Source organism: Thamnophis sirtalis, unplaced genomic scaffold, assembly GCF_051295495.1.
Source record: "Thamnophis sirtalis isolate CommonGarterSnake01/CBP01778 unplaced genomic scaffold, rThaSir2_p1.2 scaffold_2, whole genome shotgun sequence".
In the NCBI taxonomy this organism is placed as follows: domain Eukaryota; kingdom Metazoa; phylum Chordata; class Lepidosauria; order Squamata; family Natricidae; genus Thamnophis; species Thamnophis sirtalis.
Genome location: NW_028261382.1, coordinates 112,964,588 through 112,980,949, shown reverse-complemented (window position 1 = coordinate 112,980,949; position 16,362 = coordinate 112,964,588). Strand labels below are relative to the sequence as shown.

Genomic DNA, 16,362 nt, shown 5'->3' with positions numbered 1-16,362 from the left:
AACAGAAATCTGGTTATTGTGCAGTTACACAATCAAATTATCTGAATTACTGGGAAAGAAAAACATTTCTAAAATGCCAGAAAATTCCCAATAAAGGCAAGGATTTCCACACATACCTTTTATACATCATATATGGCAAACATACTTTTAAATAATGATTTCAGAATTAGGGAGTAGACTTAGATTATTTTATTTTATGAACAGAATTAACTGGATTTACATATCTGGAAAGAAAGTTTTAATAGTGTTGTTATACATAATATTGGCCAGTTCTAATGGCTCCTCTTCACGAACTGTTGCTAGTATTTCCAGTATCTGGCTACAATGAAACAAACAAATGTTATTGAAAAAAGAATAATTTATAGAAGTTCATGACAACTTTTGATAAAATTGCATGAAAGATACATAAGCTGTATTTGTGATTTTTTTTTTTAAAAAAAAAGCAATTTTGGAGTTGCATTCACTAAATGCCACCCTAAATGATGATCTAACAAAACAGCAATGAATTCTACCCTGTATGCTTCTCAGTCTTTGTTTTGGTTATGACTGACCAGGTTTTATCACTGAAGCCTAGAATGGTGGGTAATAGTGGTTAATTTAAAAGCATGTTTTATCAAGCCGTTTGAAGCAATTAAGGTTAGCCTAAGTTTGTGGGATTGATATAATAGCAGATTAATACTTCTCAGTGCCATTTTGTTGGCCGCTGTGAAATTGCAAAAATAGATGATATCTAGATATGCTCCAGCAAAATAAATCTCATGTTGTTATGTTGCACTGAAGAAATGGAAGTTCAGAAATACGTTTTATAAAGTATTATATTCTTTCGCTGCGACCTAGATAGAGTTAGATGCCAGCACGTCCCCATTTAAAGCTTTGTAATTTGAGCCTGTCATGGCTAACTCATTAGATCAGCTTCAATCATGACTAATCTCTGCTGGACTGAATCTCTACAGGAACAGCAAACAGTACTTACATTATATGGCAAAGTTCATTTCTGTCCTTTAGGCAGTGTCCTGCTTCCCATTTCTTTTTGGTTGGAAATGTGGTTTTTACAAATTTTGAGCCTGCGTGGGTGTTTTTCACTCCACACCAGGGAGCATCTAATCAGAGAATAAAAGAAAAAAAATAGTAGTTTTATAACTAATTTCAGGAACTTGAACACTTGTGTCTTACATTCCTGCTTGTCTCATTTCTTCCTTATATATACAGTATATATCTTTCACATGGCACTTTGGAAATAAAATTAAAAATTCTCATTTGATTGCTTCAAAATTGTTACAGGCAGTAAATACAGGTAGTCCTAGATTTACGACCACTATTGAGCCTAAAATTTCTGTTGATAAATGAGACATGTGTTAAGTGAGTGTTGCCACATTTTACGGCCTTTCCTGCCAGTTAGTTGAAACACTGCAGTTTTTACATTACTAACATGGTTGTTAAGTGAATCTGGCTTCCTCATTGACTTCACTTTTCAGGTTGCAAAAGGTGATCACGTGACCTGGGATACTACAACCATTTGAATGGTCATGAATACCCTGTTTCCCTGAAAGTAAGACCTCCCCAGATAATAAGCCATTCCCGAAAATATTGCAACACAGCTGCAGCCATGAGGTGACCATGCTCGCTGTCTCCTGCACCTCAAAAATAATAAGACCTCCCCAAAATCAGGCCAAGCGCTTATTTCGGGGGTCAAAAGAAAATAAGACCCTGTCTTATTTTCAGGAAACACAATAGTTGTAAGTTAAGGATTATCTGTATATAAGTGGCTTTTACAAGTAGCTGGAAGTGCAGACTGAATATAAAACAGCAATATCAATACAATTATTCCAAAGACTACACCCTTCTTAGGTTGGTATATTCAAAACTCTGATTTAATGAACCATTTGGGGGAAAAGGATGTCTTGTTAAAACTTGGTGACATCCAAGTGAAACTGCCTATTTTATCTAAAACCCATTAAACTAAGGTTCTATTGTATCTGATTTTGGTAACTGATAAGATACTGAAGAGATTGTTTGAAATACTGTGTTAAGCTTCCACTGAAACCTGTCTGAATCTTATTACCCAGCCCTTTTGGAACAGTCGTTAATTAGAATTTGCTGACAATATCATATAAAATAAATCATAAGGCACTCTATTTGGTAAAGCTTGCTCCACCAACATATTCATTTAAAATGTATTATTATGTAAACAGTTTCTGAGGGGAAAAAAAGATTACCAAGCACAACGTTTGATATATTTTTCTGCTCTTACCTAGCTTACAGCCATATGTAAGCAGGGCTGCCCATAGCTAGTTGATTGATGGAAAGATATACATCCCACCAGATCACGATGACGCTATAGAGCCATGGTGGCACAGTGGTTAGAGTGTAGTACAGCAGGCTACTTCTGCTGCTTGCCGCTACTTCTGCTGCTTGCCGGCTGCCTGCAATTTGGCAGTTCAGATCTCACCAGGCTCAAGGTTGGTGAAGGTTCAGCCTTTCATCCATCAGAGGTTGGTAAAATGAGGCTCCAGATTGTTGGGGGCAAGATGCTGACTCTGTAAACCGCTTAGAGGCAGCTGTAAAGCACCGTGAAGCGGTATAAGTGCTATTGCTATTATACCTTTGTTTCATCTACTTTGGGGAAAGAGTGAGTAACACATAAGGGTAACCGTGTTCTACCAGTATTATGCTCTTCCTCAAAAGCCGCCTTCATAGATTGTTGTCAAAACACACACGGTGATGTCATGGTGCAAAGTTTGCCCTTATGTATTTGCATCACAAAACGGATGCAACAACTTACACATAGATTGTGCTTGCAGGATGATACAGGTTTTGCCACTTTTCTCCCACAAAATGGTACTTTCCAGATACCTTGGCAATGCAAGTCTCCACTTCAGCCTTGTTTAGGGTTATGAAAGTTAAGGGCCTAATATACACACAAAGGTTATCAGGCTGGGTTTTGCTGATAACAGAGAGAAAAGTATAATCCAATATTTGACGTGGATCTGGCAAAATGCCAGGCTTGGGAGCAGAATAGTTTGGAGTTCTTTTTCTGCGTCCTGCTGTTTTTGTGGCTCATTCAAGAGTTTTCTGGAAGTGTTGTCTGGAACACATTTTTATTCACCAGGCTTGCTTCCAGAAACCCACCAAACTGTCCCCAGAATGGCATGATCCACAACAGGAATGGAAGATTCCAGGTTTCTTTGGAATATTTTGTTCCTGAATCTGTTTTGCAATATGACTAAAGGACTGACATTTTTTTTAAAGGGGCATTTCCCCTTTTTTATTGATGAATTAGCTCTCTGGATAATCATGCTAAGCTAACACAAAGCTGCTTTTCCAAAAGGCAACTAGACTTTCTTGGTGATTGTTTTTTTTTTTTAAAAACGTTTCACTTCTTAATTCAAGAAGCTACTCCCGTTCTTACCCAAGAAGCTTCTTGGATGAGGAATGAAATGTTTTCAAAGAAAAAACCCAAGAGAGTCCACTTGACTTTTGGAAAAGCCACTTTGGGACAACCATGACCTGGATGATTGAGTGTCTCCATAAACATACTAAGCTAACCTTGCATCTGGCCTGTGATTTGGATGCACCATCTCAAGACTGCAACCCAAATATATCTCAGATCTAATTTTGAAAACGATAAATTAGTGAAAGCAAAGCTACTTACCTGTCTCTATCATTAACCTTTCGCTGGGAATTGACTTCACTGTTTCAAGGTTGGCTTCAGTTTTCAGAGAACTGGAAATAAATTTTAGAAGCTTGTTAGCTAAAATTGTCTACTTTTGTTGAGGAGCATAAAAAAGAAACTGCTCCCAAAATTCAATACATAATTTTTGTTTTTTGAACCGGTATTGAACATACTCCAATTGACATTAGAATGATTTTTTTTCCCAACTAAAAACTAGGAGAGCAACAATGCATTAAATGTAATTAAATTTGAATTCTATTGCATCTCGATACACAGAAGCTCTGAGGCTTCTAAAGTCACAGCTTTATATTTTGCTCACTTTTCATTTTCTGTATTTTGTAAAGTGGGGGTGAGATCGAGGTGAGTAATGTTGTATTCAAAATTATTTCTAACCCTTTGGTCATCAGGAGGATTTCCTAAGTTCTTGAACTGGATACCTTATCTGAAAATTGCAGATAAAGGATTTTTCTGAGCTAAGACTAGCATAACTGACTGAGATTTTGATTGTTGTATATTATTGACAAGGGATGTGGTGGCTCAGTGGCTAAGACGCTGAGCTTGTGGATCAGAAAGTTCGGCGGTTCGAATCCCTAGCATTGCGTAACAGTGCGTCTTCGGCGTTTAGTCATGCCGACTGCATGACCACGAAGACGTCTTCAGACAGCACTGGCTCTTCGGCTTTGTAATGGAGATGAGCACCGCCCCCTTGAGTCGGGAACAACTAGCACATATGTGCGAGGGGAACCTAACATAATTGCAGTGCTTTAGAAAGCTAATGTGGCCCATCAAACATAGCATGGACAGCCTACTAGCATCTTTTGTCCTTGTTTCCTGACTCAGGAGCTGACTTAGGAATTCTGGGACTTGAAGTCCACAGGTCATAAAGTTGCCCATCTCTGCACTACGTGGTAAATGAGCTACCTTTTAAAAAAAAATTTTTAAGTCACAAACACCTACCAAACTAAAAATGAAAGCTCGATGGAAGAGTTAATGTTTAAAATAACTTACCAACCATTAATCCCTATATAAAGATCCAGATCTATGAGAGCTGCCGCTTCTTCTTTGGTGCCATCAAAAGAGTGAACCTATAAAAATAATTAGAAGCATATATATCATAAGCGTGGCACCACAAAACCGCACTCGACTAAGCCGCGCCCGATTAAACCGCGTCGCTGACGACAGCGGTAGTCAGCGCTGACCTACCTATAGTGCTCCAGACTCTCCTGGAAGCACCCTTCAAGCCGCTAAGGGAGGGGAGTCTTCAGCTGCTCACGCTCAAGGTTCCTCGTGGCTATTACCTCGGCCAGGAGGGTGTCAGAGATCAACACACTGTCAGCCAGGGCGGATCTCTGCATCTTCCACAGTAACAGGGTGGTCCTAAGACTCGACCCTGCCTTCATGCCAAAGATCAATTCTCCCTTTCATAGGGCTCAGGAGATTTTTTCACTCCCAAATTTTTGTCCAGCTCCCCCCAGCGGAAGGGAGAGGTCCTGGCATCACCTGAATGTCAGGAGGGCGCTGCGCATCTATCTAAAGCACACTTCGCCCATCAGGCGGTCAGAGGCCCTTTTTGTCTCCTAACACCCGGCAACCAAGGGAGCAAAAGTCTCCCCAGCCAACATCAGTAGATGGATCAGGCTAGCCATCTCCAAGGCCTACGAGGCACAGGGACTTCAGGTGCCTGAGGGCATCACCACACACTCCACCAGGAGTGCAGCCACTTTGGCGGCCTGGGCTACCCAGGCCCCCATTGAAGACATTTGCAGGGCAGCAGCATGGGCTTCGCCCTCTCCGTTCATCAGACACTATAGACTGGACGCCTTCGCCTCCGCGGAGGCATCCTTTGGGAGGAGAGTCCTCCAGAGAGTGCTGAATACTCGGGGGGACTCAGGCCCTATGGTCCCTCCCAGGGACACCTAGCTTTGGTAGATCCCAACTTTGACTCCTCCCACGCCCCACTTCGGAGACTGTCAGTTGGTCTTACCTGAACTGCATGTCTTGAAGGATGGCATGGGAGCAGTCACTTCCCACCCATAGTGCGCCCCACGCAGGGTGTGCCTGAGTAGAGTGTTACCGTTCAGTCAGGGACCAGGAGGGGAGGGGGGGTTACCCTGTTCCCTTCCTTCTAAAGACACCTTGACTGGATCATTGGTTAATCTGGGAGAGTCAGAGGAGGGGTAGAGGTGTGGCCTCAAGATTTAACTCAGTCTCTGGGCAGATGGGCCATGACAATACCCAGCTGTGACTGCTCCCACGCCATCCTTCAAGACATGCAGTTCAGGTAAGACCAACTGACAATTCCGCCTAAGAAGAAGGTGTGGCTTCTCTCTCTTTCACAGCTGTGTTTTTCTTTGTGCTACCTATTGTCGCCCGCCAGAGGAGATGGCAGCAGAGTCGGACAGTGAGGAGGTTAGGGAGGAACATGGCCCATTCCTGGGGGCTGAGGAAAGCTCAGACGAGGGCTCTGTGCCGGAGGCAGAGAGGGAGCTAGACAGCAGTGAGGCAGAGGAACAACTGGAGCCTGTTCCCAGTGTGCGCATGTGCAGAGCTGCCAGAAGACAAGAACAACTAAGAAAGCAGGGTCGACTTAAGAGTAAAGCTGCACCTTGAAGGTGATTGGCCCCTCCCATAGGATACAAAAGAGCAAAAGGAGTTTTTGCAAGAAACAATTCGTTTAGTCAGTTGTTTCAAGAGTGGAAAGTTCTGTTTGTAACTTGACTCTGTGCTAAGTTTTGCCTTGCCCTGTGTTTGGAAACTAGTTATTTGGCAGCTCTCCAAATGAGATAAGGTTTTTGTTGATAAACATTCCTCTGAAAGACTGTTTGCTAAGCCTTGCTGACTGTGAATGAAAGGCATTCACAGTCGTGTAAATAATAGGGGTTTTGCCCGGACCAAGACTCTGCTTCTTGCTTTTTAAGGAAGCCTAGGTCAGAACACTACCCCACCAGACGCTGGTATCCCAGTCTATCCCTGTTCAACTTCTAAACATGGCTAACATGACTTAAGGTTGACCAGTTCATCCAAGGACACTTGCCAAATTTAAAACAAAAAGATTCAGATGACAGAAATTCCAATTCATAACAAACAAACAAAAATTGGCTTGATGCTAGATCCAAACTGCTATTTCTTCCACTAGAGTTTTAGAAGGTTTGGGCAAAGAATGCAGACACAAAGATAAATCTCTAACCTATTTGTAATACAAATATAGCAATAGATGTTTAAATCACAAAATACGTGTAATGCTGAAAAACATTATAGCTGTGTTACACTTACCACTCCTCCTGTACACCGCTCTCTATTTCGTCTCATTATATCTATGGAAAAGAAGAATTTGATTTTAGAATCCCAAGAGCTTATGTTCCCTCAAAAGTATACGTTTCTTCTTCTAATCCCCTAACAAAACTCACCTAGGAATTCTGGGTGCGAATTCCTACAGTGCAAAAACATTGGCAATTTGGTTTGCTCAGCTAGATCAAACTGTTTTTCAAAATACCTGAAAGAAAATAAAAATTTTATTTACCAGTCACTGAATCTATAGGGTTTATACGGCGGCTCAATTGTCATTCTGGATGACAAGCCAATACATCATTAAAAAAAAAAAAGATTTCAGAGACAAAGTAATAATTGACTTCAAACCATTTTAGAGAGCCAGCAATTGGGAATCACACATATTACCCTTTTCCAGACAGACAGGAGTTCTTAGTCCTGACCGAAATGCCCAAGAAAACAGCCCAATTACCTCTGGACTGTGAAAGGGTTTTAGCTGTGCCATGACTAACGCAGGTCTCCAAAACAGCAGAGGTGTGCAGAAAACACAGACCTGTTTTGTGATCTTCCATCAGAGAGGCAAATATTTTAAAAGTTTACATATATTTGTAACCAAGACATTCTACATCTTGCTAGCCTAATACAGGTAGTCCTCAATTTACAACCTTTCGTTTAGCCAACCAAGTTATAATGGGACTGAAAAAGGTGACAATCGGTGCTTGCGCTTACAAGCATCCACAGGTGATGGAAGACAGCTGGGAAGGTTGCAAATGGGGATTAGGTGATTCCCAAGATGCTAAAACCAAACATCGTAAATGCATGCTAGTTGCCAGGTGCCCAAATTTTGATCATGTGACCATGGGGTCTGATTGATTTAACAACCATGGCAAAAAAGATAAAGTAAACATCCTGGTTAGAATTGTGGTTGTAAAGATTGCAGGCAAAGACTGCCTGCAATGTCAGGACCAAAAAGATGTTGAATATCCCCTTATTGTGAGCATCTAAAAGTGTCTGATCAATTTTTGCCAAATGCTAAAAAAGGGATCCAGCAAGACAATCCATGTGAACGAAGTTTAGTAAAAATGTTCTTTTGTGTTACTTTTTTTGTTCCTAAAAACTGTTCCCCCCCCCAACATTTCATTTAACTTTTCTTGGCTGACTAATTCCTGAGCAAAGATACCCACTCCTCTTAGTAATGTCTTACTCTGTGGCAACAGCTTTCAGGGAGGGAGAAAGATACACAAACATACAAACACAAACGTACATAAAAATGGCAATCTGCACTATGATGTGGACATTTCCAGAGGTGGGCGCCACATAAATTAACAACCGGTTCGCCCAGCACTGGAAATGTCAGTGTGCCACCCGCATATGCGCATGACCTTCCACGCATTTGCTTTGCTCGCGCGCCTTGCACACATGCGTGCGGCTTCAAAAACATGCCTAAATAGAATGGCATAGTGCTAGGCAGGTCACAACTATCAGTTTGCCCAAACTGGTCTGAACCAGCCCATCACTGGACATTTCCCCCTTTGGGAGAAATGCAGATTGCCCTCTGGGCTTTCACATCCCACACAGAGATGCAACTTGGTCACCTGATCCCAGCCATCTACCGTATTACTTGGAGTATAAGACGCACCTTTTTCCTTCAAAAAAGACGCCGAAAATCTGGGTGTGTCATACACTGAATACAGCATTTTGTGACTCCTGAAACCCCACCGCCTTTACCAAAATGGCTGTGCATAGCCTTTAAGAGGCTTCCAGAGTACTCCTGGGGGCTGGGGAGGGCAGAAATAAGCGAAAAACGGACCGATTTTTGCTCAGTTTTGTCGTCTCCCCAAGCACTCTACAAGCTTCCTAAAGGCTATTCATGCCTTTTGTGGGGTGGGAGGAATGGGGCCATTTTCACAAAAAACAGTCTGTTTTTGGGAGGTTTGTAGAGTGCAAAAAAAATTTTTTTGGTTTGCCTCTTGGTGCATCTTATACTCCAGTGCGTCTTATACTCCGAAAAATACAGTAATTTTATGGCCGTTTCTGTCTTATCAGACTAAGCGGAAGCACCAGATCCAGAATGAAAATCTGGGCAGCCCTTACGCTGTCGAGATGGATAACGGGATTTGGAAACAGAGAATCTCTTTTACGACCCTCAGTCTGAGGATAAATAGTGGAAAGGTTGACCTGCTCTTTGCTTTTCCTTCAGCTTAACATAGGCCAAAGATGTTTTACGGCTTCTGATGGACGTTCCTGGAAAAAATCCTCTATAGAACAGTACACAATGTGGAGGTTAAAAAAACAGGGTGGCCAGAAGAATATATTTGAAAAAATAAATACATTTCTTACTTGAGTTGGGTGTCTTTGGGGCAGAATTCTAATCTGTCAAAGTCTGGAAAGAGGAAAACAGACAGTGAAGAGGCCTTCAAAAGATTGCCATGAACAAACAATGCACTTACTCCAGGGAGTTAATACCTACCCAAGCCACACTCCCCAACTGCGACCACTTTCCCTCTGTTCTTCTCAGCTAAATCTTGCAACTCCTCTAAGTACTGGTCAGGATTACCCTGATCGAATGCTCCACAGCGAGTGGGATGGCAGCCAACGGTACTGTAAAACATTTCTGAAATCAGACCACATGAAAGAGTAGATATAACCAACTGATGCAGACTCTTATTAAAAGATAAAGGGAAAATAAGAACCTGCGCTGTCTGTATACACAGATAGTCCTCAACTTAGAACCACAATTTCTGTTGTTAAGAGAGTTTTGGGAACATGAGTGTTGCTCCATTTGGCAACTTTTCTTGCCACAGTTGTAAAGTGAATCACCGCAGTTGTTAAATTAACATGGTTAAAGTGGATCTGGCTTCTCTCTTGACTTTGCTTCTCTGAAGGTTTGCAAAATGGGATCAGGTAACACGAAAGGGTAGGAATTGCAACCAATTCATTCTTCTGCATTAACGCCAGTTAGATAATCTTTTCCGTGGCACGACAAAACCGCGGTCCACTAAAGCGCGCCCAATTAAAGCGCGTCACTGACGTCATCAGCAGCGCGACAACAGCGACCGCGGAGAAAAAAGGGCGCTTTAAAAAGCGCTTTGAAAGCAAGCCGATTCACGTTAAGGTAAGGGTTAGGGTTAGGTTTAGGGTTAGCGTTAGGTTAAGGGTTAGGTTTAGGGTTAGGTTAAGGGTTAGGTTTAGGGTTAGGGTTAGGTTAAGGGTTAGGTTTAGGGTTAGGTTTCGGGGGGTTAGGTTTAGGGTTAATTTTAGGTTTAGCGCTCACAGCGTGCTTTTTTCGTCGCACTGTGATGACGTCAGGTACGCGGTTTCGTCAAGCGCGCTTTAGTCGAACGCGGTTTTGTGGTGGAACCAATCTTTTCCTCTCTAGGTAGATGCCCGAAGTGACAATTGTCAGCTGCCTCTCAAACTTTTCCTGGAGATCCTCCCCACATACAAGCACGTTACACAAATACACACATGTGCAGATAGTCTTCGGCATACAACCAAAATTAAGCCCAGAATTTATGCTGCTAAGTGAGAAATTCCTAAGTGACTTTTGTTGTATGGCTTTTCTTGCCACATTTACCAAGTGGAATCACTGCGGTTGTTAAAATTGGTAACATGGTTGTTAAATGAATCTAACTTCCCCATTGACTTGGCTTGTCAGAAGGTGGCAAAAAGGGGATCGATCACATGACTCCGGGACCTGTCATAAGTACATGCCAGTTGCCAAGCATCCAAATCTTGATCATGGGAATGCTGCATTGGTTGTAAGTGTGGAAAATGCCATAGATCACATTTTTTCATTGTCCTTTTACTTTGAATGGTCACTAAATGAATGGTTGTAAGTTGAGAACTACCTGTACTTGCCATCTCCCGATTTCTCTCCTCCCATGTCAAGCCCTTGCTTTCATTATGTGACCACTGGATCAGTGGTGGGATTCAATTTTTTTTTACCACTGGTTCTGTGGACGTGGTTTGGTGGGTATGGCATAGCTTGGTGGGCATGACAGGGGAAGGTTACTACAAAATCCCCATTCCCTCTTGATCAGCTGGGATTCAGGAGGCAGAGAATAGATGGGGGTGGGGCCAGTCAGAGGTGGTATTTAGTAGTTCTCCGAAATACTCAAAATTTCTGCTACTGGTTCTCCAGAACTAGTCAGAACCTGCTGAATACCATCTCTGGCAAGGATACTGCAAAATCCCCATTCCCTCTTGATCAGCTGGGATTCAGGAGGCAGAGGATAGATGGGGGCGGGGCCAGTCAGAGGTGATATTTAGTAGTTCTCCAAAATACTCAAAATTTCTGCTACTGGTTCTCCAGAACTAGTCAGAACCTGCTGAATACCACCTCTGGCAAGGATACTGCAAAATCCCCATTCCCTCCTGATCAGCTGGGATTCAGGAGGCAGAGGATAGATGGGGGCGGGGCCAGTCAGAGGTGATATTTAGTAGTTCTCCAAAATACTCAAAATTTCTGCTACTGGTTCTCCAGAACTAGTCAGAACCTGCTGAATACCACCTCTGGCAAGGATACTGCAAAATCCCCATTCCCTCCTGATCAGCTGGGATTCAGGAGGCAGAGAATAGATGGGGGCGGGGCCAGTCAGAGGTGGTATTTAGTAGTTCTCCAAAATACTCAAAATTTCTGCTACTGGTTCTCCAGAACTAGTCAGAACCTGCTGAATACCACCTCTGGCAAGGATACTGCAAAATCCCCATTCCCTCCCGATCAGCTGGGATTCAGGAGGCAGAGGATAGATGGGGGCGGGGCCAGTCAGAGGTGGTATTTAGTAGTTCTCCGAAATACTCAAAATTTCTGCTACTGGTTCTCCAGAACTAGTCAGAACCTGCTGAATACCATCTCTGGCAAGGATACTGCAAAATCCCCATTCCCTCCTGATCAGCTGGGATTCAGGAGGCAGAGAATAGATGGGGGCGGGGCCAGTCAGAGGTGGTATTTAGTAGTTCTCCAAAATACTCAAAATTTCTGCTACTGGTTCTCCAGAACTAGTCAGAACCTGCTGAATACCACCTCTGGCAAGGATACTGCAAAATCCCCATTCCCTCCTGATCAGCTGGGATTCAGGAGGCAGAGAATAGATGGGGGCGGGGCCAGTCAGAGGTGGTATTTAGTAGTTCTCCAAAATACTCAAAATTTCTGCTACTGGTTCTCCAGAACTAGTCAGAACCTGCTGAATACCACCTCTGGCAAGGATACTGCAAAATCCCCATTCCCTCCCGATCAGCTGGGATTCAGGAGGCAGAGGATAGATGGGGGCGGGGCCAGTCAGAGGTGGTATTTAGTAGTTCTCCGAAATACTCAAAATTTCTGCTACTGGTTCTCCAGAACTAGTCAGAACCTGCTGAATACCATCTCTGGCAAGGATACTGCAAAATCCCCATTCCCTCCTGATCAGCTGGGACTCAGGAGGCAGAGAATAGATGAGGTTGGGGCCAGTCAGAGGTGGTATTTACTGGTTCTCCGAACTACTCAAATTTTCCGCTACTGGCTCTCCAGAACTGGTCAGAACCTGTTAAATACCACCTCTGAACTGTATCCTCTCCATATTCTTTTCTCAGTGAGGGTGAGATAAGCACCTTCCCTAATTTGCAGGTGCAGGAAAAGTTTCACTTCCCTTTTAAGCAAATGCAAGTGTGGTATAATTCAAGCATTCCACTTAAGGGTGGCGCATGATATAAGGAAAGAAATACCATTGGTTTGGGCCAGCTGCAAGGCATCTTTGCTGTCTTGTAAATTTCCAGCTGTGATGATGAGCTGAAATGAAGAGAAAAAGATGTAAATGCTAATTTCCAAATGCCAAGTTTAATATGCTTTGTGGGTGTGGGGACATAAATTGAAAGTCAACAGCAAGGAAAAATACAGTTCAGACAATAAAAAGGAACACATTTTAAAACATTTAATGCCAAAGTTACCTTTTGTACCCCAATTTTTACTGCTCTGTCTATTACGTCCAAGAAATCATCTGCAAATACAGACATACATATAAATATGTTAAATTAAAAATCCATATTTTTAAAACGCAGTGATGCTCAAACATATAACTGTTCACAATTCCTATTTCCTGGTTTGTGTGTCTTGTTCTTCAAAGCTTCGTAACAATAAGCATGGCAATCATCTTATGCCATCTTAATTAAACTGTAAACCTGAATGTAGCATTCCACTCTTTTCAACTTTTTGACAGGAAAAATATTGCTGTGTACAAATGCAATATATTTAGAGCGCTGATATACTTTCCAACAGAACTTCAAAGGAAGAGCCTTCTCCAAATTGATGGAATGGGATCACAGCTGATAAGGATTTGGAGCAGTATTTGAAATTACAAGCAACTCCAGCTTTCTCCATTGACTTTCCTTATTGAGAGCCCTTTGGGAAGACCACAAATTGTGATGTTGCAATTGTTATAAATACAGATACCGTAGTCCTGAACTTACAACAGTTCATTTAGTGATTGTTCAAAGTTACAACAGCACCAAAATATATGACCATTTTTCACATTTATGATCATTGTAGCATACCCAGGATCATGTGATTTACATTCAGATGCTTGACAACTGACTGACATTTATGACGGTTGCAGTGTCCCAGAGTCATGTGACAAGCAAAGTCAATGGGGAAGCCGGATCCACTTAACAATTGTTACTAATTTAACAACTGCAACAATTCACTTAACAAATATGGCAAGAAAAGCCGTAAAGTGGGGCAAAACTCAATAAATTTCTCACTTAACAACATAAATTTTGGGTTCAATTGTTGAGGACTATTGGTACATCCTGGTTGCCAAACACCAGATTTTGATACTGTGACTGTGGGGATATTGCATTGGTTCTCAATGTGATGACTTGGTCATAAGGCACATTTTTCAGTACGTCATAACTTCAAACAATTGTTAAACAAATGGCCATAAATTAAGAATTGCCTGTAGTAACAGAATTTATCTTCCCATGCTCAAAAATTCAGAACAATGTTCACCTTAGACATGAAATATTCTTTTTAATTGAGAGGAAGTAGACCAAAACAGAGAGAAATTACACTAACAATAAAGGTACATTTTGGTCAAGGCTATGCTTTCCCCAGCTGAGTTACATAGCTGTGATGGCTGGATCACAAGGAACGCTGAAAAAAGAAAAATGGATGTCCCTGAATTGTGGCATATGCTACAAAAATAGTTATGAATACCTTGGACTTCATGTTTTAGTTCAGGAGTGTCCAACCTTCAATAAATCAGTTCAGAGGTATCCAACCTTGGCAAGTTTAAGACTGTGGACTTCAACTCTCCATATGTTGGCTGGGGAATTCTGGGAGTTGAAGTCCACAAGTCCTAAAGTTGCTAAGTTTGGGCATCCTAATTGAATTCATGAAATAAAACCAAACTTCTCTGGAGGCACTAATGCAATAATTAAAATATTTTGGGCATAAGTCAGTGGAGAAGACCATGAAGCTTGGAAAAAAATTGAAAGAAGTTGAAAAAGCGACTGATAGCACAGAAAGTGCTTTCTCTTCAGTGATCAGGTGAATGAACATCAAACAAAATACATGAAGGCTTCCATCTTAGAGGTTTCTTTCCTTTTCAGGGTCCAGAGAAAATACAGCATGAAAAGGCCTACTTATAATTATTCTGCATCTATATACCCCAACATCTGGTGTTGGGAATAAACCAATAAAAAGCTTTACCTTTATGTTTTTGGGTGCCTCTGTAAATACCTCTGAACATAGGATCGGTTAAGTTAACACCAATATCTAGTTAAAAGAAAAAAAAAAACCAATGATTAGTTGCTAACTGGGTTGAGGGCAGGTATATAATTTTGCTCCCTGCAGCAAAGGTAATCTTTGCTTTTCAGCATCTTCCCAAAGCATCCCCACTGCAGCTCAACATTGACAGGAGAGCCTTCAATAAAACCCTATTGGCTCAAGCAGGTTCTTCACCTCTGACAGGATAATGGGGAATGGGAGGATTTATAGTCCTTTTAGACAGCTGGTCATTTGCATCCTTTTTAGAGGGTCGGTGAAGCACTTGGAGGTTTATCTGTGTCCTCAGGGTCACCCGAGTGATGTACCTGATCCCTTTAGTTTGCACTTTTTCTTCTGGAAATCCATTCCTACTCTCACACCATTTAAAGGGTGTTTGTCCCAAATTGTATAGCTAGAAGTCTGTAGATTCTCAGCCAGGTTATGCTTGTCCCAAAGGTGCTTTTTCAGGAGGCAACTGGACTTTGTTTTTTTCTTCTTCTTTTGAAACCCCAACCTATCCTATCAGAGCTGAAGAAGCTTCTTGGATGAGAACCAAAGAAAATACAAGAAAGCCAGTTGCCTCCTGAAAAAGCACCTTTGGATGGCTGAAAATCTCTACTGACGTTTTAGCCATACAATTTGGGAGGAACACCCTATGAATGGTGTGGGAATAAGGAATGGATTTCCAGAGGGAAAAAAATGGCAGACTACAGGAATCAGGACCACTACTCAAGTGACCGTGAGGACACAGATAAACCTCCAAGTGGTTCACCAACCCTCTAAAACAGGGGTCTCCAACCTTGGCAACTTTAAGCCTGAAGGACTTCAACTCCCAGAATTCTTAGCTGTCTGGGGAATTCTGGGGAACTCCCAGCTTAGCTGTCTGGGGAATTCTGGGAGTTGAAGTCCACCAGGCTTAGAGTTGCCAAGGTTGGAGACCCCTACTCTAAAAGGATGCAAAGGACCAGCTGTCTGCAAGGAATATAAATCCTTCCATTCCCCACTATCCTGTCAGAGTTGAAGAAGCTTCTTGGATAAGAAACGTCTTCAAAGTAAAACCAGAAAGTCCAGTTGTCTCCTGAAAAAGCACCTTTGGGACAACCATGACTGGATGACTGAGAATCTCCATAGACCAAGCGGGGACCAGCGAGCTCCAAGGGCTTCTCAACTGCTATTCTTCCCCAGGAGGGGTTGCCCGAGCAGGCGTTCCCACGTGTCATTCATTCCCACGGCCACCCAACTCCGCATTCTGCCCCAGGCCGCCCGGACGCCGCGCCGTTCCCGAGTTGCCAGGGCAACCGCCCTCTCACCAATGAACTTGAAGCGACTCATGACGACAGCGGCAGAAGCCCGCGATGGCCCCAAAGAGGCAGAAGGAAGACGAGTTGTTACGCGCCGCCCCTCATTTCCGGTTGCCTCGGGACCGCGACTGTTTCTCCCCGCCCCCCCCCCTCCCGAAGGAAACGGAACGTCCGGAAACGGAACGTTCCAGGGCAGGAAGTGCCCGCCTTAAGTTATGGTGCTATCTAGAAGGCGTTCTTGCCGCCAGGATTCCAACGAGTTGGTTTTGCACAACGCGCCCAGACAAAAGCTAAATTTTAAAAAAGAAATTCTGTTAAAATAGCTATCAATGTGAAGTCAGTCTCGTTTAATAACAGCAGACTCCCAGCACCTTCCT

General features: G+C 42.6%; 1 protein-coding gene across 2 annotated transcripts; it reads right to left on the bottom strand.

Annotated features, from left to right (window-relative positions):
* Positions 1-174: 174 nt before the first annotated feature.
* Positions 175-16,125, bottom strand: TATDN1 (TatD DNase domain containing 1). Of its 2 annotated transcripts, none has more exons than XM_087706709.1 (12): positions 15,995-16,125; positions 14,628-14,693; positions 12,869-12,918; positions 12,647-12,710; positions 9,411-9,554; positions 9,281-9,323; positions 7,081-7,166; positions 6,947-6,987; positions 4,682-4,758; positions 3,653-3,723; positions 974-1,100; positions 175-319 (listed from the first exon to the last, which is right to left on the bottom strand). In XM_087706709.1, the coding sequence occupies exons 1-12, from the start codon at positions 16,014-16,016 to the stop codon at positions 217-219; spliced, it is 894 nt and encodes a 297-aa protein (XP_087562835.1). In that variant the 5' UTR covers positions 16,017-16,125; the 3' UTR covers positions 175-216. The 2 variants fall into 2 exon arrangements, with proteins under 2 accessions (XP_087562835.1, XP_087562834.1); XM_087706708.1 differs by lacking the exon at positions 15,995-16,125 and adding an exon at positions 15,775-15,956.
* Positions 16,126-16,362: the final 237 nt, after the last annotated feature.

Bases quoted from the DNA above. Each gene is read 5' to 3' on its own strand.
- TATDN1 (XM_087706708.1), bottom strand. From the start codon at position 15,904: ATGACACGTGGGAACGCCTGCTCGGGCAACCCCTCCTGGGGAAGAATA. The intron at 6,988-7,080 runs GTGAGTTTTGTT...TCTTTTCCATAG, and splicing joins TTCGCACCCAGAATTCCTAG to ATATAATGAGACGAAATAGA. The intron at 4,759-6,946 runs GTAAGTGTAACA...TTATTTTTATAG, and splicing joins AGCGGTGTACAGGAGGAGTG to GTTCACTCTTTTGATGGCAC.